At 40.7% G+C, this 21,219-nt stretch overlaps 3 protein-coding genes across 4 annotated transcripts; 2 read left to right on the forward strand and 1 right to left on the reverse strand.

The window, feature by feature from the left end:
* Positions 1–3,076: 3,076 nt before the first annotated feature.
* Positions 3,077–21,012, reverse strand: LOC131680944 (zinc finger protein 91-like). The gene is made up of 10 exons (XM_058961660.1): positions 20,727–21,012; positions 20,505–20,652; positions 20,182–20,444; positions 19,432–20,122; positions 19,242–19,367; positions 18,265–18,658; positions 10,711–10,936; positions 9,381–10,652; positions 3,808–5,200; positions 3,077–3,750 (listed from the first exon to the last, which is right to left on the reverse strand). The coding sequence occupies exons 1-10, from the start codon at positions 20,738–20,740 to the stop codon at positions 3,631–3,633; spliced, it is 4,647 nt and encodes a 1,548-aa protein (XP_058817643.1). The 5' UTR covers positions 20,741–21,012; the 3' UTR covers positions 3,077–3,630.
* On the forward strand, positions 6,902–8,821 carry LOC131685257 (zinc finger protein 501-like). 2 transcript variants are annotated; one of them, XM_058968854.1, is made up of 2 exons: positions 6,902–8,559; positions 8,622–8,821. In XM_058968854.1, the coding sequence occupies exons 1-2, from the start codon at positions 7,236–7,238 to the stop codon at positions 8,633–8,635; spliced, it is 1,338 nt and encodes a 445-aa protein (XP_058824837.1). In that variant the 5' UTR covers positions 6,902–7,235; the 3' UTR covers positions 8,636–8,821. The 2 variants fall into 2 exon arrangements, with proteins under 2 accessions (XP_058824837.1, XP_058824836.1); XM_058968853.1 differs by having other exon boundaries at positions 6,902–8,549.
* LOC131685258 (zinc finger protein 677-like) lies at positions 14,587–18,707 on the forward strand. The gene is made up of 2 exons (XM_058968855.1): positions 14,587–14,776; positions 17,450–18,707. Exons 1-2 carry the CDS (start codon positions 14,636–14,638, stop codon positions 18,692–18,694), a joined length of 1,386 nt encoding a protein of 461 aa, XP_058824838.1. The 5' UTR covers positions 14,587–14,635; the 3' UTR covers positions 18,695–18,707.
* Positions 21,013–21,219: the final 207 nt, after the last annotated feature.

A 21,219-nucleotide genomic window follows, 5' to 3' on the forward strand; every position in this document is an offset into this window, starting at 1 on the left:
AGATGAAGCTGTGCAGCTTATGGTTTTTGACGATGACACTAGCAGCGATGAGATGTTTAAATAAACCGTAATAAATGTATTTAACTTATATACATATTTCTATTAGAAATATAAAAAATGCATAAAATATTTCATTCTGGTGACTTATAATAAAACTTTGGGTGCTCATAACTCAAGTACACAGAATTTTCTTAGAGGCGATTTTTGCGCGATTTCGTAGAAGTTATGCGCTTAGCGGTCCTCTCCAATTTCGCTTTTTCTCTCTCTCTTTCTTTCTCTCTCTTTTTCTCTCTCTTTCTTTCGCTCTCTCTTGTTCTCTCTCTTTCTCTCTCAATTTCTTTCCTGCACACGCATACGTAAAAAGAGAATCCAGAGAGGAACAGATGAACAATTTCACTTAATGAAAAATGCATACTAAGCAGCGGAAAGCACTTCCTAAACCGTCCATAACAGCACCGGAGACAAAGGTAGACAAATGAAATAAATTGGATTTTGTAGTTTATTTGTTGTACTAATGTTTATAACTATAGCTGGTTGCCTGTTTTTGCCCGTTCAAAAGTTATTGCTATTGTAAATAGCACTATTTTTTTCAAAAATTGCTAAATAACTTCGAAGATAGAAGAGCTAGAACAAAACGTTCTTCTAAAGAGTTACGGGTGGCATTGACGCAAATAACTTTGTAGAACATTCTAAATTCATAGGTACGATACCAAAAAAGTTATATTAAAAAATGATTTTAAGGGGTCATCCACAAAAAAGGCACTATAACTTCACAAGTATTGAATATACAGTTTTGGACTCTTAAGCAAAGTTGTTCGCAAAAAGTAGCTCTACAACATTGCAGAACATATGATCTCATTATCTATACATTTTGAAAAAATAAGAAAAATATCTCACTTTTAGGGAGATTAATCACTCAATGTACTAAACCAGAAGAAAGGTCTTTAAATACTGGTAAAACTTTCAGAAAACATTATTGATCTAAACTTGACCGTTTTTGTGTAAATAATTAATCGCCTGTTTTTGGCAAAATAAACCACTGTGTATCGCTGAGAATAGACAGTGTCCATCTAGCGGAATTTTTTAACCAGCACTACACCATTGTCCGAAATTTTCACTTGCTACTTTATGCGTTACAAATTATTTGTGATCTTTGTTTCCTCATATAAAAGTTTATATTATTATTTAGTCTGAGTGTACATCTGTGTTGCTGCTTTTTGTGAACTGTTGGTTTCATTGAGATCCCCTATAAGAGTACTATGAAGTATGGTCAGGTTGACTCTTGTTATGCTGCTCGCTATGTATTTCTCTCTCTCACACACTATTTCTTTCTCTATCTATCTATCTATCTATCTATCTATCTCTCTCTCTCTCTCTCTCTCTCTCTCTCTCTCACACACACACACACACACACACACACACACACACACACACACACCAGCAAGAGTGGGACAACGCGGAGAAAGGAAGGTGGACCCATCAACTCATCCCAAATGTGTCTGCTTGGGTACACAGGAAACATGGAGAGGTGAACTTCCATTTGACGCAGTTTCTGTCAGGGCACGGATGCTTCCGGAAGTACCTGCATCGGTTTGGACATGCTTCGTCACCCCTTTGCCCGGATTGTGTGAACGTGCAAGAGACACCGGAACATGTAGTCTTCGAATGTCCTAGATTCGAGGAAGTCCGAAGGGGCCTGGTGTGACAGTGAACAATATCGTCGAAGAGATGTACGGTATTCTCACGGTATCTGGCACGCTGTCAATAGAGTGGTTACGAGTATACTCTCCGAGCTTCAGAGGAAGTAGCGCAGGGACCAGCAAAGTAGCACCACTGGCTAGAACGCCGCTGGGAAATCACAAATCGGGTTTCGGGAGAAATTCCGCTGCCGGGGAACTCTCCGACGGTGTAGACTAGGCCCATCGCCGGGGACCAGTTGAGTAGTACGCGATATAGCACTAGGTTAGGGTCGCCGGGGCGTCAGTGAACCGGACGTCAGGCTTCACCGGAATCGCCGGACCGACCTCGACACCCTGCCGGGTAGCTCGTGAGTAGGCTAGATCCACCGTCGGGGATTAGACCGTGTCGAATAGCTAGCAGTGGGTCGTTGGGGCGCCAGTGAACCGGAAGCTACGCTCCACCCGGAGTCGCTGAATGGACCAGGCTGGCCCGTTGAGTAGGGACGGTAGGGTAGATTCGCCGCCTTGGCTACCCGACAGAATCTTGACGGAAAGGGGAGCTAATTGGCTCACGAGACAAACACCGGTACAGAGAGAAATTCCGTTGCCGTCGGGGGAAATTCCTCCGTCGGGGAACTATCGGTCGGAGGAGTGTGAGTTCATCGTTGGGGAGTATTCAAGTAGATCGTGATAAGGTCGGAGCTGAACGACTCACGGAAACACGAGCTAAATGGCTCAATGAATCAGCACCTAAACCGCTCACGGGGACGAGAGCTAAGCGGCGACGTGGATAGATGGAGACAACAAGCAAGAGAAGAGTCGAGTGTTAAATCAAAGCTCATAGGTCGAGCCACTTCATGAACCAAGCGAGGCTCTTAGATAGAGCAGAAGAAAGAGGTGCGACGAATCTCTCTATCTATATATCTATCTCTCTCTATCTATTTATCTCTTTCTCTCCCTCTACCCTCTCCATCCATGATGGGTTGTCATTCCTATCTCTGAGAACGGCGGCTCCAAGTCTGATCCGTTATAGACGAGTGTTATTCGCCTTCTTCAGGAGCTACAGCGGCAGTTCGAGTGGGTTAAGAGGTACAAAAACCCATCCGTAGTTTGGTCATCTTTTTCAGACGATAGTCCATTGATCTCCCACATTCACGAATCGGTCACCGCACCCCGGATCAGATGAATCCTCTTCGCTGAGTGCGTATCCCTTAGCTTCTATCCGTTAACTGAAGCACGTGCCGTTGGGCTACTCGATTCTAGGGACTGCCAGAATCATGGAGATCGATATACAAATCTCTAAGCATAAAAATTTCTAGACTGAGTCTAACCGTCAAGCCCACAGAACGTTTTTCCTAAAATATCGCTTTTTAAGCTTAAAAAATTGCATTAAAAAATTCTCATCTACAAAAATTTATGCATAAAAAAGGAATCATTAAGGCACGAGAAAAATAAATTGCGATCAATTGAAAAGAAAATCGGTTGAGTAGTTTTTCGGTAATCACTAGCTCTTGGTACACGAAGCGTGCTTGAAACTCTTTTGATCTATTTCTCGGATCTATATAAAAACAAATTGGAAAATATTCTCAAGGAGTTGTACTCTCAGATAAAGTAATAAAAAATTTCGATTTTTTGAAAAATAAGAAGGTATGCAACACCTTAAATAGAATGTATTCTGCTAATTTCTTTAGAATGACGTCACTGCTAGTATCGCCCTTTTTAAGAAAACGTGCTGAATTCATTTTTTATTGATAGAATATCTCAAATTTGTAGATTATTTAGCCCTTGCATAAGCATAGCATAAGCGACATCGATTATGAGCTCTTTCCTCAAAGCGAGTTCTCAAACCGAACATCGTTTGTAATACCAGATTGCATGATTTTGTGAGTTTTAGATTATTTTCCTTCTGCATAAATATGTATTCAAACGCTTCTAATGGCAGGAGTAACCGCTAACAAAGTGGTTCCTCTTTTACGTCAAGCACAACATCCTCCTCTTCGGCTTCTGGACTGCCCAATTGTTGCTCTGGTTGATCAGTCGTCTGTCCTCCGTTTGCTTTCATAAATGCGTCCTGCAAGCAAGAAAATATTTAAATACCACTCACTTCCATTGTAAACATTATCCTCACCACAATTTCCATCTGATTATGCACATTTGAATGCTTCTTAAGTAGCTCTTTCCGGATGAATGATTCCCCGCATACATCACAGCGAAACGGTCGTTCACCCGTATGGGTCCGACGATGATTCTGAAGCGTATGTTTAGTGACTAATCGTCTTCCGCATATATCGCATTCGAAGCGTTTGTTGTCACTATGCGCGGCACGTTTGTGGTTTACAAGCTCCACTTGCGAGTTGAATTTTTCGTCACAAATGTGACACCAGTTGTTAAAGTGGATATGTTTGTGGGAGTCTAACTGGCTGGCCAGGATATATTTTTTACCACAAATATCACACTCGTGTGTCCGAGGGTTATCATGACATTTAATGTGTTTCACGAGAAAGCTGGCTGATACGAACTTTTTACCACAAATCTCGCATTCATACGGCCGCTCGCCCGTGTGTCTTCTCATATGAATTTGTAGTTCCATCTTCTCAATAAACGATTTGCTACAAATATCGCATCCATAAGGTCGTTCACCGGTGTGCCTCCTCATATGAATTTGTAGTTGCGTCTTTTCAATGAATTTTTTCTTACATACGTCGCATTCGTGCGGTCGGTTTCCAGTATGGATTTTCTCATGCCGCGAGAGGTGACAACTTTCAACAAATTGTTTGCCACAGAAGTCACATTTATAGGGACGTTCTCCGGTATGAACACGAGTGTGTTTCAGCAGATCATACTTTCCGATGAATCCTTTCCCACATACTTCGCACTTATTCGTCCGTTCCTGGTGGATAGCTAGGTGCCGCTTCCACACATAGATACTACGAAATGCCTTGTCGCATACATCACACTTGTAATTCAGCTCATCCGAATGAACACCGGAATGGTACTTCAGTAGTGATCTTTCCGTAAATCCTTTGCCACAGACATCACACTTGAACGGGAACTCTTTATTGTGAATAAAGGCATGTCGTTGCAATGTTTTCTTGATAGTAAAGCTTTTACCACACAGGTCACATTGATGTGGCCGTTCTCCGGTGTGAATTAGCATATGTTTATGAAGGTAGGCTTTTGAGGCTAATTCTTTGTTACATATTTCGCAATTTATTTTGCGCCGCTTGGGTTTGTTCAAGGGTTTAGTGCGAACTTTAGCTTCATCCTGGTCGGTTTTCGCTTCATCATAGTCAGTTTTAGTTGCCTCATCCTGATCAACTTTCGCTTCATCCTGGTCAGTTTCAGACTCATCGGCATCTCCCAGCATATTCCTCAAAGCTAATAGCTCTGGCGGTTCTTGATATCCATCGGTGGCTCCAGGTTCCATTTTAAGTGATCGCTGTGAAGGTTCACTGATGGGCGTTTTGAAGTCACTTGCTGCTTGCTCCATTACGTTATTTGCGATGTCTTCAACCTTCATATTTTATATTAATTCCTACTTGAACTGCAATATAGCTTCAACTATCAGGTTTTCGTTAACACCAATAAAAATTAGACATTACGCTTAATTCAGTCGAGTCAACACTTTTCCACCAAAATGGCATAGCATAAACACCTTGAAGACAAGTAAAGATGCTGAATCTCTCCGTAAAGAGTCGACGGCTGAATCTTCTGTTTACCATTCATCTGTCATTTCAATCGAACAGAAGAACTGTCAATGCCACTCGTTCGGGAAGGATTTGAAAAGATTTTTTTCTAGATTTTTCCTAAATTTGTTATGGAATTTGCGTTTCGGCTTCGTCTCATCAGAATCCGACACTAACTTAAACTGACCCTACACGAGTAGAAACATTGACAATAAATCATATATTGATCAATACTCGACAAACATATGATTACGGCCTAAAAGCCAACTGTCAAAATCCACTTTGAATGGAAATTCCGGACAAACCGTTACTAGTCGAACACAGTTCACAACAGTTTATGAAAGAGAAAACTTTTCTTTTTCGTTTACTACCAGAATCTGTGATTGGTGTGTAACGGTTTGTCCGAAATTTCCATTCAAAGAGGATTTTGACACTTGGCTTTTAGGCCGTAATCATATGTTTGTCGAGAATATATTGACGGTGTAAGAGCATCTTGAAAATATTGACTCTCTAGAATTGAAATGGGATTGATGGATTGAAGCAGCCTTGTCAATAGCGGCCCTTACACGTTCAATATTTTTGTCAATACCAGTATTGACGATATTGTCATTGTCATTTCTCAGGCCACACCCTGGCAGACGTTCATCCGCCCATCTAAACTCTGTCAAGATGAGGACCTACAAAGCCTAACTGTTCGTATGTGCTAGTCCGTATAGCACACCAGTTTCTTTCACAAGCAGGCGCTGGCTGATAACCAGTCCCACAAGTTTCAGATACATTACATAGAGGATAGTCGGAGGCAGAAAATGAAGAGATAGTAGATTTTGGATTGCTGAACCGAGACAAGAAAAGCAAAACAATTGTGATTAGTATCGTAGTTATAATAAATACGTAGACGATTTCTCATCTGTTGTTTGTTTCCTTGTTCGTAGTCCTCCTTCCTGGTTCCTGATCTGTTTGGACCGAGATGCATATATTCTAGCAAGAGAAACAAATGAAAAGACAAAAAAATTAAAATAAATGCGAAATGCTCTCCTTTTCAAGATGACCTTACACCATCAATAGTTTTGATCAATAAATTTTTTTATGTTCGATATTTCTGCTCGTATAGGGTCCGCTTAATATGTGATCGTGTGAACCGGAATGACAGCGTATGTGAGAAAAATAGGAAATGGAAAACAAAAAATCTGAAATTCCGTGAGTCATTCGCGTTCCAGATTTTTACAGATCTCGTGCTCGATTGGAATGACACTGACAGATAAAAAGTCAACAAGTAACTGAGATGTCGAGTCTTTATTCAGAATTTCAGCATCTTTAGTCTGCTAGTGATGCACTATTAATACTGAAACGTTGGAATTGTCACTGTCATTCCAAATAAACAAACCTACTGTGAGTTGTGACATGTAGTAATAAACATTGTGGAAGATTCGGGGAATCAGAACACAGGTCGGAATGCATTATTTATAAAAAATTATAAAAGTTTTGCCGCGAAAACCTAGTTTTGTATTGTTGTTTATTGGGACGTTAACCTTGATGGGTCATTCGCAGGTAACTGGCATCCCTATCTCTACATACAGAGTTTGACAATAGGCAACATCGTTTTTCCACCGATCGATGGGGGTCAGTTTGACAACGTCAAAATCGCTTAAAATGTCATCAACAAACAATAGTAGCAGTAAACAATAGAAAACAATGAACACTTTAACTGATGTGATGTAAACTAAAATGCTCCGCGTTCGTATTTGGAATTAATTGCGTTCATTTTGTTACAAGCAAAGTTGTTATGTTGGCTACGAAAATATGACGTCACGTCACCCTCTTGGTCATTCGCCTTTACCCAGTTTTAAAGTTACTGGTAACAAAACAAACAATGATGAATAAGGTAACATGGACGAAAGCGTACAAAATCGAAGAACAGTCAATCAAACAAGAAACAGAGGGGTCACACCAAACTGTGCTTCCCGAGAAAATTGTGCCTAAATACATGACTCTAGGAGATTCGTTTGATGTCGAAAGTAGCTTCCAAGTAATCCAAAAGCTACAAAATGAACAGCCCAACAACTGTAGAAAACAAAGTTCACCTCCCAAGCCAAAGTTCTCGTGCGACTTGTGTGGCAAGCAAGTGTTGACAAGACAAGCCCTTAAAAATCATGCTTTCGTTCATTCCGGCGAACGACCTTATAAATGCGATCAGTGTGGCAAAGCTTTTAATCGCAAGGGAAATTTGCAACGCCATGCGATTCTACACTCTGACGACCTGCCGTTCAAATGTGATGTTTGCGGTAAAACATTCGCCGAAGGTACCGCATTGAAGTATCATGCTCGCCGTCATACCAACGAGCAGTTGCACAAGTGTGAGGTCTGTGACAAAGTGTTTAGCCTAAATGCTGATTTTATGGTACACTTGGCCTTCCATCAGGGTCGAAGTACGTACAGTTGTGATGTTTGTGGCAAAGGTTTTGTAAGAAGGACTGACCTGGAAAAGCACAACCGAAGACATACTGGTGAACGACCTTTCAAATGCAGTGTGTGTGGCCGAGATTTCATCGAAAGAGGTCATTTGACAAAGCACATGCACACTCATACCGGTGATCAACCGCACGGGTGTGATATATGTGGCAAAAGATTCAGCGAAAAAGTGCAGCTCAATTTCCACCAGGCTACCCACACTGGCAATCAGAACTACGAATGTAGTATATGTGATCTAAAATTCACCCATCGCAATTTACTCGCTAAGCACTTGTATGGTCACACGGGTGATCCGTATCATGAGTGCGAAATCTGTGGAAAAATATTTCAGCGACCAGCTCGACTTCGGGACCACATGAACGTGCACACAGGCAAGCGACCCTACAAGTGCGACATCTGTGGCAAAGGCTATCACTCCAGCAATCATAGGGCGGCCCACAGAATTATTCATTTCAACCATCGGTGTTACATTTGTGGTGAAAAATTTAACATACCGGAAGAACTCGCCAACCACAAGCGAATCGTGCATAAAGGTGAACAACCGATCGAGTGCAACTTGTGTGGTGTTCGCTTTGGGTACAAATCAGAGCTTGATCATCATCTCCGCAGGCATACCGGCGAGCGACCGTACAAATGTGACAGATGTGGGAAGGCATACCCTCGCAGAGCGGACCTGAATCGGCATTCAAGGATGCACGAAGCGATGGAAACATCGGTGAGCAAGGGTTGTTCGGCAATATCCGAAGTTAAATGTTTTAAGTGCATTTATTTGAATTTTTTTTTGTAGATTACCGACGATAAATTTACCAATGATCAGGTGGTCCAGCTACCAACAGAGGGGCAGGATGGCGGCTATTTAATAAAAACAGACGATGATCGTTCGGTTGCTATCAAAGACGAGCCACTTGCACATCGCGTCGATTTGCAATAGAGAACAAAAGCTTTAGTTTTATTTTTACAGGAAAATAAATTAAATTTCTATATTAATTCTATTAGCTTTAGGAAATCTAAAAGCCTTCTTTCAAGCAAATTTTTCACAAATACGAAGAACATGTTAGCTTGGAGCACAAAATATGAAGAAGGAATGCAACAACCGCACCCGCTTCTGGAATTTTAATCTAGCGCTTCGGAAGCTCGCCGTGACGATGTACCGCTCATAAATTATTTTACGCGGTTAGTGTAGAAGGTGCGGAACGGCAAATTGTGACATATGGGGGGAGAGAAAGAGTAAGCTATAACGTGATCGTGATGTCCAAATACAACTTTAGGGGCCAGCGGGTCTGTTGGTGTCTATACTAACAAGCTTCGAGACTCGAGAGACGTAACATGTTTTACTGATGAAAAATCTAATATATAGTTCGCGACGTATACCTATAGATACTAAGATAGGATATTTTTGCCAGTAATCATATTTCAACGTATCAGCAAACTTTCCAAAAATTTACCAATGATTTCGAAGAAATGTATTTAACCTCTCGCAATGTGAAAGCAATTTGCTCATTTTAACACACTGCTGCCTAATTACCAAGTTTATTTCTGTAGAAATCAATTCACACTGACCTGCTGTTCCTCCGTGGAATCGTTTTCTTTTAGTTTGTGCTTCATCAAGTGCCTTTTCAAATCCGAGCTTCTGGATGAATCGTACCCACATATGTCGCACTTGTACGGCCGTTCACCGGTATGAATCCTACTGTGGTGCTTGAGATGATCCTTAAATTTGAACTCTTTGCCACACACGTCGCAAACGAATGGTCGCTCGTCGGTATGGCTTCGCAGATGTTGCGTAAGTTGGCTGTCGTTAAGAAACGTTTTTGAGCAAAGACTGCACTTGATCGGTCGTTCGCCTGTGTGGATACGCATATGATACGTGAGGTGGTGCCCGAGAGTAAATCCCTTACCGCATATTTCACAACGGTGCGGTTTCACCCCGGTGTGGATGAGCTTGTGCTGTCGAAGATTGCTGTTAGTAAGAAAACACATTCCGCAAGTGCTGCAAACATATGCTCGTTTCACTTCCGGTTTTGTCTTATTAACATCTTGACCATGTGAGGTACTATGCTGAACGAGGTGAACTTTGAGTGAAAATTTTTTGTCACATATTTCGCATTTATATAGCAGTTCGCCAGCGTGGCTACGTTTGTGTTTTCGGAGGTCACATACTTCGACAAACTGTTTTCCACAAGCATCACATTTGAGTTCCCGCTCACCAGTATGGATACCCATGTGTTGCTTTAAGCCAGCTATGGAAAAGTATTCCTTGCTGCAAACCGTACACTGATGCGACTTTTCACCGGCGTGAACACGCATGTGACTGCGAAATGGATTTTTTTCGATGAATCCTTTGCCACAAAGCTCACATTTATAGGGACGTTGGTCGGTGTGTATTAATCGATGCCGTCGAAGGCCTTTGCCATTAGTAAACGCTTTACCACAAACGTCGCACGTAAAAGGTCGTTCGCCGTTGTGGATACGTAGGTGATCAACTAAAGAGCGGTTTTCTGTGAACTCTTTGTCACACAATTCGCAGGTGAACGATTGTTTTATTTCACATCTCTGTGATCGTTCTTCGGTGTGGGTTACACGGTGTCGCTTGAGGCCCTTGCCATTGGTATACGCTTTGCCACAAACATCACAGGAAAATGGTCGTTCTCCGGTGTGATTGCGCATATGAATTATTAGAGAGCGGTTTTCTGTAAACTTTTTGTCGCACAAATCACAGCTGAACTTTTTTTTCTTTCTTTGAACGAGGGGTTCCTTTGGACATTTGCTCGTATCGTATACTTCGGTATCATGTTCCTCTCCGACTGGATGGTCCTTACTGAAGATTGTTACAAATGTATTGGGGAAAAGGGTTGAAGAACATGTTAAATACGAACCAGTTCAACCCGTTGATACAAGCATCGCATGAGAAACGGTCGAGAAAGTGTCCGTGTGACACAAAGTCCGGTAAATCGGGCCGGTGTTGCTCACGAAAGGACTCACTCCTGCTGTTTTCATCTTTGACATCAAGCAATGTTTCCATAGCTATGATTTTATGCTCTACTAGGATGAGTGGGATAACCAATCCTTTTATCGCATACTTTAATAGTTTAAATCTGGGACGTTGGAATCATTTTCCTTGACCTAATGTGCGGATTAAAACTGGCAATCTATCGTATGCTTAATAAATTACAATTAGTATTTATAAATACCTCGAAAAGATGATGTTAGTAATTGATTATTGCTCTGTGGATGAGAGAAAACTAGCAAGAATACTTTAATGATCCTATCCTTAAATTAGATCCTTTCCTTGTTTTTTTTCGTTAAATTTTTTTATTTATTTGACTTTTTATTTTTTTTTTCCTTGACTTGATACAAAGTTTATGTAACTGACAAGTTTTCGTTCTGCTGATAAATAAATTACAAATTATTAAAGGACGCTGAATCTGGATAAAAACTCGCCTTCTCTATCCTTTGTTTACATTTCAACTGTCAGAGTCCATACAATTGAGTGCGAGATCTGTCAAAAGCACTCAATCCGAAGAATGTCTTCGAATCCTTCTAGAACGAGGACGAGGTCCATTAGGTTTGTTCCAGTACACGGAAGTCACTCCCTCCCGGTCAAACCATTCAGAATTTGATTCGGAATCCTGAATGGAGTCAGTATGGATTCCAAATCAAATGCAACAACCGATTCTGAGTCGGAATCGGTTGTTGCATTTGATTTGGAATCCATAATGACTCCATTCAAAAATCCGAACCGGTTCCGGAATGAGTTTAACTGGGCTGTTGCTCGCTCCGGAGCAAAAAATTCTTGCTCCATTTCACTCCGATTTGCTACCAGAAGAAGAAAAAGAAAAGAAGATAATACAGGAACGATTTTCTCCCTGTTTGCTCCGGAGTACTTTCAGTTTCTCCTGGTACTGGAACAAACCTATTGACAGGTTTCATGCTCGATTGGAATGACAAATTCTAGCCAAACATGTCAAATGGTCCTAAGTGAAAATGACAGTTTCTCTTTGTTTACTTTCTCTTTCGCTAATAACTCGTCCGTTTATACGTTTGTTAATTAACTCTTAGCATAATATGCTAGTAGAAATCAGCGTCCCTGAACAGGTCGTTAGGCTCTTGAATGAAAGATATTTATTACGGAATGCAAAGAAAATTTATACCCCGTTGCGGGCAAACTTCTCGAAATGTCCGGTAAGACAATCGATTCGTGTAGTGGAACAATTGTTGAAGGTGAATATGAAGCTCAACGTAGCAGAAGTTCCCAGTAAAGTTCAACCAAAAACCAAGAGACGGAATGCTGGCTGGTTCTAACTCGTATTCCGGATTCTATGTAGAATCGGTTGTGTCACTGGAGCCGGAAAACTGATTGGAACCAGCCAGAATTCCAGCTTATTTCCTACTGAATATTGCTGGGCTCATGCAGGACAATTCCACTATGTTCTATCTAGGTCGAGCGGTTGTATGTTCAAAAACACTAGCAGAATTATATGCTTCACAGAACAACTTAAAATACGTTGTCAAATGTCATTTTATACTGCATCCCAAAATATATAGAGTACTTGACAATCTGTAACTGTATTAGTGTGTTCAACGGTTTGTTTTCCTCCACCTGTCAGAGATGGAGGAAAACAAAACGATAACGGTCGGATTATTTTCATGATGGAATGGGAGCAATTGGAATTGTACGTCCCCTAATAAGTTTTACAGCGACATAGAATTGTACGTCCCCTAATAAGTTTTACAGCGACATAGAGCATTTCAACACCATTATAAATACTTTACGAGAGCTAATTCAAATGTTTAAATTGGCTGACAGTTTTATATATGACAGCTGGAGGAAAACAAACCCCCAAGTAGTGTGAGTGAAATCATTTGCATAGAACTCTATAGATAATGACAGTATTTAAATAAAGCTACATGACCTGGCACCATGTATTGTGCTTTTCACCGAAGATTAGCATACGACGGAATCAATTCAAAATAGCGAAAGAATTGAAAATATACCCTGTTAGCTCCATCTGCCCAGTTTAAAACAAACATCTAGCAATATATAGGCCCTGTTGGTCAGGTATCGGACGGTCATGAATTAACAGTTCATGGATTTATTCACCCCTTCACTACCTGTTGAACGAAAATCGGAAATTATTTGTTACTATTTTTTGGTACCCATTTAATTTATTGTTAAGTACACGGTAAAAAAATGGCACGTCTAATTCAAATGATGTTGCACTTGAATCAGTTTATCATGTATCACTAACAATTGAAGTGATTTAGCATTGATTTTCTAAGGATTTATAACTCGTATCAGAATGACCTGGTCTTTGAAAGCTATTTAATAGAAATTATCTTTAAATTGAAATGAATATCCGTTGAATTCGCACCACTTTACTAATCTATTGAATTTGAGTGGTTCCATTATTAATTACAAGTGTCAAAACACTAAAGTCTTTAATCGACTACAAACGTATGCTCGGAAATAGGAGCAAAAATGGAAAATTTGCATTTCCAAAGTAATGTAGAACGTGAGTAATGTATATTTTGCTTGTGGTTAATTTATTATGTAATTATTTGTTCTCAGGTAATCTATAATGGGATATACGGTAAGGAATACGTATATAGTTAAATGCAAGATCTATTAGAAGCAATGTGCAACACATTTCAAATGGAAGTGATTTGCTGTTGATTTCGTAGTGCTTTGAAATGATCCATTTCAACGGATTGACACATCGCATTGAAATGTTGGGCAAGTAGCGCGAAATCAACTGCAAATCACTTTCCATCAACGTGAGGATTTTTTACCGTGTATGTCTTTTTGATGCCTAACTCGATTCTTTTGCATCCTCTTAAGTTTTTCCTTAGTTCAAGACTAAGAGAAGAGAAGACAATCGCGTAGCCAATTTGATCCAGTCCTAACCTCAATATTGAACCAGCTTCTAATTGGTCGTTTTGCCAGTCAAAAGCGTTCATAATATTTTCAAACGGGATGAAAAACAGTGCTGCTGAATTTACTTTGGCTACTTTTCATACACATGAACATTTCATGCAAATTGAATAAATACCCTGAATGACGATATAACTACGTGTATTGTTGAGAGACACAAATAAACATAAATTCAATTTTTTAATTGCAACTAGTATTGTGAATTTGATGGTCGATTTTTGATGTACAATTATTTTCAGCAATTGTGAAAAACATGCAAATTGAATCTGGCAACGATGGATGCTTGTTGTCTTTGGAATTACAACAGGGCCTGGTAGACAAAATTAAGAAGAGCAAGAAGCCTGTTGTCGTCTCTTCTCTTAGAGTTCAAGAGCAATAGTCGCTCAAACACTTCATATAAAAATCAATTCAAATTACATTTTTGTAACATTGCGGAATTGAAAAGGTTAAATCTTAAAAATTGCGGTTTCGCAATCTTGTTTTTTCGCTATTTTTGCTAATTTTCAGTGATAACCACAATAACAAACAGGAGTAGAAAGCAGTTATCTTTTCCTCCCTGCTGACACTTTTACACAAATCCATTTGGTAAATTTTCACAATAATACGGTAATGAAAATCGTAAATAACATTAACAGATTCCATTAGGCGGACCTATGAAATGCTTATAGAAATAACTAATGGAATGCATAAAAGTTGAAATAAATCTAAATTGCACAGTTGTGACATACGACATTCTTAGGCACTTTTTCCCCAGTGTGGGATTTTTAACACGACTGCACAGCTGATATCCAATCATCTTTATAAATAAATAATAAACAAAACAAAGGTGATACTATTTTCTGGATCCGTAGAAAGCAATCCAATCTCCCATGATGACTTCCAGCCTGGTAATGCTGAAAAACTGCCGCTGCTGTCTGGTTGCGGATGATGAAATGTTTTACGTGTTCGAAGTGGCGAGCGAGTTTGGTGGTCAGATTGCCGAGTTGATTGCAAACTGTGCCGGAGTTGTGGTAAGTGCTTTTTGTTTAACTATTTCAGTTGTCCTAGCATGATGAAGCGTTGGTCTTGTAGCCAGGCGATGTACGTATGTTACACGCCCAGGAAGGGTTCTGAGTGTAATTATCCACTAAGTAGGCTCAATATACTAGGCTAGGATTGTCGCTATCGTCACTGTCCGGAACACCGGATATACAAGTCTCAAACTAGTAACCACTCTACGGAAGCTAAGAAGACAGAACATACGGTACCACTAGCGATAATACTAATATAGTACGTTAGGAATCGTTAGCAAAAACTACCGAAACGAAGGTCGTGTTACGCCCAAGATGTAGGTAATAATGAGTGTTTATAAGATCCTTATAAACACTCATTATAACTTATAAGATCCTAACCCAAATTATCAAACCCGTATCATGTCCACTACTTGGCCCTTGGTTGGCTGATATTTTATCTATTGGATCAAGTCTCAGGAAAAACACATACTGGAAGTTATTATGGCGGTTCCTCTGCTTTTCAGAGTCCCAGACGCCAGACCACATCCTGCATTGAGAGTATACATCGTCTTTCGCTGTCAATGACTAATGTCTAGGCTTGACACCTCTGACTAGGTATTGACCCGGAGATTTTTACTGATCTGGCGGTAGACCTCAAGAGAAACATAAGTAATTGTAATTTTATTGAATACGATAATCTGTTGGTTTACACCTAGTATCAGGACAAGGAAATAGCTAAGTATATGCTAAAACCAGACAGAAAAACGAATCTAAATGATTGATCGAAGTTTTAACAATAACATCGGATTATTTTAAGATAAGAGGGACTCGACAGTGTATTTTTTCTGAAAATTCCTATTACAAGCTCCATATATGTATAGAAAATTGGACTTTTCAGTTTTCGAATATTATCTCCGATGAACGTTCCAGATACGGATACATTGTCTTTATAATGTCAATTTGGAGATAGTTACTCACCTGATTTTGCTGCCCGGGTTTCAGACACGGTGCGAGACGGCACAATAAGCCTCACAGAAACACCCAACTGCTGCAGCACTGAATCGCTCCAGTTTCAAAAGTTGGAAGTCTGTTATTTGGATGTTCACTTCCGACTCCAGATGGGTATCGGTGTGATTCACATGCTTGCTTCGTAATAAGCAAGCTTTCCAACGTGACGGGCTGTTCAGATCGCGTTTTGCCATTTTTTGACGCTTCGCTAGTCTGTGTGTAAAGTGTTTGTGTGTATTCGGCACCGACAATTCCTTTTTTTAACGGGAATAGAAAGGTCAATTAAACGGTTATTAAATATAAATTTTATGAGGGGAACATAAGGACTATACATGCGAGCCACAACATAGCTCCTACGCCACACACACCCCTCTCCCCTGCCTAACCATGTATCTGTCATGAGCAAATATTAAAATACGTTTTTCAACACACTAACCTTGCTGCCACGAAACTGCTACTTGAGGAAGCTAGAATATTTTCCTATGCAATCAATCCGAGTTTTTGACGGAATGCCATCTGTAGCTCCTATTTTGTGCGAAAATATCACCCCTCTTCCTTTCGAAACACTCTTCTCGTTTTCATTGCACTTTTTCAAATGCACTTTTTTCACAAACCACTGCAAAAACACTCGCGAAACTTTAATCGTTTACTAACAAAACTTCAAATTTTCTGCCAATGTGCAGATGACCAAAGGAAAATGTTCGGAAACTCTCATTTGTGCGTTTGAATTTTCACTTCAGATTTCAGTTTTTGCTAATGTAAACAAGCGAGTCGGTGCCTAGCAACGTGGCCACATATCTTAACCATAAATGGCGCTCTCACCTTGACTGACGTTGCTGCTGCATTTGTCATCATTTGACCTGACAGCTCGGCTATGCTGCATGCAATATGTCCTACTGGATAAGCACGTTCTGCGACCAACCACATCGTAATTAAATTTTGTCCCAGCACTATTACCGTTTTACGTTTCGAACGGAGCTTTTCTGCTGCAGTTGCCGGGATAAAAAAAATTTGAAATACATCCGTCTCAAGACGGATACAGGTGTGCACATTTTTTTCTGTGTGAGTGCGGTTATCATTTTTCTTTGATGAAGCTGAAAATACAAGAGAATATGAAGAAGAAAAGCACAAACAAATGACGTAGTGGGCCTTTCTGTTGCCATAAGTTTTCTTTCGGTTCGGTCATAGTTAATTTAATCGGTTTTTTTTTCGAAGTAAAAAGTGTCCTTAAGTGTTCTAATAGGTAGATCCGATGTAAAGCTCGGCCTTTTCTTACTTTTCATCGTGCGCCAAAGAATCAGGATGCTTATTCGTTCACTTCAAGGGCCCCGGCCGCCATGCTTAATTTTGCAGGTATTAAACTAATGTCAAACGTGCCCACCTTTCTTCCATCTTGCATCCGTCTTCCACCGAGAAAATGAGTGAGCCCCATGCACTGTGTGTGTGCTTTTCTTTTCAAGCAAGCGTATTTTTGGCATACCTTCTCCTGTATAGGGTGTGCCGTACACGCTTACATAAAATTACCATAAAAATCATGAAAATTTAATATTTCTGGAGAAAATTTTTATTAGATCGTAAGTCACTTAACTCATTGCGCATCATTTTTTTTCTACAATAATGTTTAAACGCAACATATTACAAACAGTTATTTGTGCTAATTTCAAGGCCTCTCTTTATTTACAGATTACTGAAACCGATTGCTACTCCAAACTTATTTGTGGCCGATGCCTTAAAGATCTGCACGTCGCCACACGATTCCGCAAACGTTGCCTTGAAACGGAGCTCGCGTTTGAAAATATTCAGCAAATTCACGACATTCAGGAACCAATAGTGAAACTCGAGGAACCTTGCGACGCTGAGGAACTCTCTTTTCCGGACAATCCAATCACCCAACCCACTCTGATTAAACAGGAAACGGCTGAGGTCGTTCAGCGTTTAGAGGAATCCAAGAGTAACCCGGCTCTTCTAATTAGCTCTGTTGCAGAACGCCCAACGAACATTCCATCTCTGATGCACTCGGTAGCCGATATAACTCCATTACCCACCCTGACCAGAAAACCGCCTGCAGTACTGCAAAGTCTTGGTTTGAAACGCACGTGCAGTAAGATCGTTACAATCACCGTTGATAATACCTCAGTTCAGGAATTTCAACAATCTGATCAACATACTTCAAGATCGCCAGAGGAAAGATTCGAGAACAGCGATACTCACGACAGTACAGCGACCACGAGCAACCACCAACAGACCGATGCTATGCACAAATGTGATTTGTGCGAAAAACAGTTCTCTACCGTTGCCAATCTCACGAAGCATCAAAAACAAAACCATGACCGAGTACGATTGTTCAAATGTGATATTTGCGAACGAGAATTTTACACGGTTCACCATATGACCAAGCACAAGCGAACCCACTTCGATGATCGCCCACACATATGCAACGTGTGTGGCAAAGGATTCTTGGAGAACAGTCACCTCGAGTACCATAAGCGAACACATACCGGTGAACGCCCATATAAATGTGATCTCTGCAGTAAACAGTTCCTTCGAAGTAGTCATCTCACACAGCATCGGCGAAAACATACCGACGGTCAGCAGCACAAATGTGAGCTCTGCGGAAGAGGCTTTTCGGACAACACTGCATTGATGCGACATAAGCGTAACCACACGGACGAACGGCCACACAAATGTGATTTCTGCGGTAAGCAATTCCGCAGCAATAGCTATCTGATGTTGCATAGGCGTATCCATACCGGAGAGAAACCCCACGTTTGCAAGGTATGCGGCAAAGCGTTTATCGAGAAGAGCCAGCTGACACAACATGTACGTATTCACACGAGCGAGCGGCCGCACATTTGTGAGATATGCGGCAAAGGGTTCATTCAGGGCGGGCATCTAGTGCAACATAAGCGAATTCATCTTGTCGGGTGAAAGTTTGTCAAATTGTCCCTATCATGAACAAAAGAATCACTCATTCGTTTTAATTAGTCTGTCTGTTTGAGTGAACAAATCCTGTAGTCCACACGGGGTATATCACGTAAGAATCGGAACGTTTTTTATGAAGGGAATCTATTTAGTCTGAGTTATCGCAACCCGGTTGTGACGCTAAATATAATGATTTCTCAGGTTTGAAAATGGGGAATGCGGCACTCTCAGTCCAATTTTTCTGCCAGACCTTTTATATTGACGCTAGCTATTCCGAAAAAGTATACAAAATTAATAATTGATTGTAGGAATAAGTTGGAATCGGTCTACCCGAATCAACAGACATTAAAGGTGCGGTCCCTCGCAAGCAAGCGGGTTTCTTCAAAGCAGTTAAGCTTCTCTCGACATCTGTTTGAAGTAGATCTTTCAGCATTTTATTTACTGAGCAATCCGAAATTTGGCTGCTCAAAATCGTGGACATCATCACGAAACCGATTATAGCTTCGTCCATACGAAGAGCCACACGATGCAAACCCAAACCGAGTCACTCTACGAGTTCACTATCAGAGACGCATATTTCTTCCTTAAAAGCAATCATTTCCATATCATCATGTCCGGTTAGGGATTGATATTCAGTCGCACGAATCGATTCCTTTTCCCCGGGTTCATCATTGTTTTCCTATAAATGCAAACATTCTCATTAAAAAGCTTCATGTTTGGGTATCAGCATGATACGCATTTACCAATCTTTCACATGTTTCGGTAGCCAGTACCAGTTCATGAACACGTTTGTGCATATTCAGAGCGCCACTTCGCGCGAACCGCTTATCACATAGGTCACATCCGAATGGCTTTTCTCCCGTATGGGTACGGATGTGCTCCGCCAGAATGTAGGATCTGGAGAATCCTTTGCCACATAGGTCACACTTGAACGGTCGTTCACCCGTGTGGGTGCGCACGTGACACTTGAGATCATAGTTATCAAAGCATTTTTTGCCACATATGTCACATTCAACCGAAGCTATGCGTTTTTTCCTGTTATGGCTTTTTCTATGCGATGCCACGCTATCCCAGTTGAAAAATTGCTTACCACAGATTTCGCATGTCCAAGCGAGTTTCGAACCGTTGTGGGTTTTCCTGTGTTGGTAGAGATGCGAAGAGCTGGAAAAACCTTGTCCACATATTTCACACTTGTACGGCCGATCCTCGGTGTGTATGCGTTTGTGATCCTTTAGATTACGTTCCCGGATATATGTTTTGCCGCAGATGTCACATATGTAAAGTGCCTCGCCAGTGTTGATACTAACGTTGCACGCCTCAACCCTTGGAAGTTCACCATCGTCAATTTCATCTTTGTACTTTTGTTCATCGTTCCGATTGAACACGGCAGCATCGCTCTTATGCTCAGATGTTTTCCGTAAGTTGAGTGGATCGCTGGTAAATGATTTAAAACTGTCTTTGCTATTATTTTACATGTAGCGAACCATACCTACCTCTCGAGAAAAGCTATCTTTTGGTCATGATCCGAATATTCCAACTGATTCTCAGTTTCCTGCACATCGCCAAGATTATCATTTAGTTGCTGTTCAGGACAAATCTGTTGAAATGTGATAGCTTTCTCCGAAGCTACGACTTCCAGCTGACTGCTTAAAAACTCATCGGAATTCCGACAACGCTTTCTAAAATATTCAGCGCAAATCAGATCATCCAAACAATTTCTGCAGATGTTCTTCGAGAAGGCATCACCAGGTGTGACCTAATGTAAAGAAATATGTAATTCTTGGTTTCTAAACTGTATCGGTGTAAATTCACTCACTGAAATACCGGTGCATTTTCTCAGCATATCACTTATTTTGTCCTCAAAATCATCCACAATCAAGAACACGGAGCACATTTCACCCAACTCTACCAGACAGCATCGGCAGCATTCCAACGTTGGAGGGCATATCGGTGGTTGTTTGATGCTGGGAAAATAAGACATTGTTCATAAATAGTGAAAAATGAGTCGAAACATTTTCTCAGGTCAAATCGCTCTTACCTCGCGATATCCATTCTTGTTACTGAGTATGCTTGATTGAGAATATTGTGATTGACTATACTGTATGATTGTTATTATCTTCTTCTTCTTCTCCTCTGTTTTGGTTGGATAGGTGACAATAACCATAAATCCATCTGCTTCTTTAACGTCAATTTGACAGTCCACCCCTACGATTGCATTTGCAGCGGGTCAATCTCAGCAGGCGGGATAGCCGGTTAGTTCATCAGCCCGTGCCTTGTGGTGTTTTTTGTTTTGATCGGGATTAACGTTTGAGATTATTTGTTTTTATGCATTATATTTTTAGGTGACTTTTCTTTAGAAAATCCACAATTTCTCGAAGGATCGCAATATCCTTGGCTTCGTATAACTGTTTAATTGTTTGAAATCTACCATTGAAGTCGTAATTCATTCGATTTTTCGAGTATCGTTTGCAATGTAGCACAACGTGTTCAGCCGTTTCAGTTTCGTTGCAAAAATCGCAATGTGCACTGTC

Source organism: Topomyia yanbarensis, chromosome 2 (genome assembly GCF_030247195.1).
Source record: "Topomyia yanbarensis strain Yona2022 chromosome 2, ASM3024719v1, whole genome shotgun sequence".
NCBI lineage: Eukaryota > Metazoa > Arthropoda > Insecta > Diptera > Culicidae > Topomyia > Topomyia yanbarensis.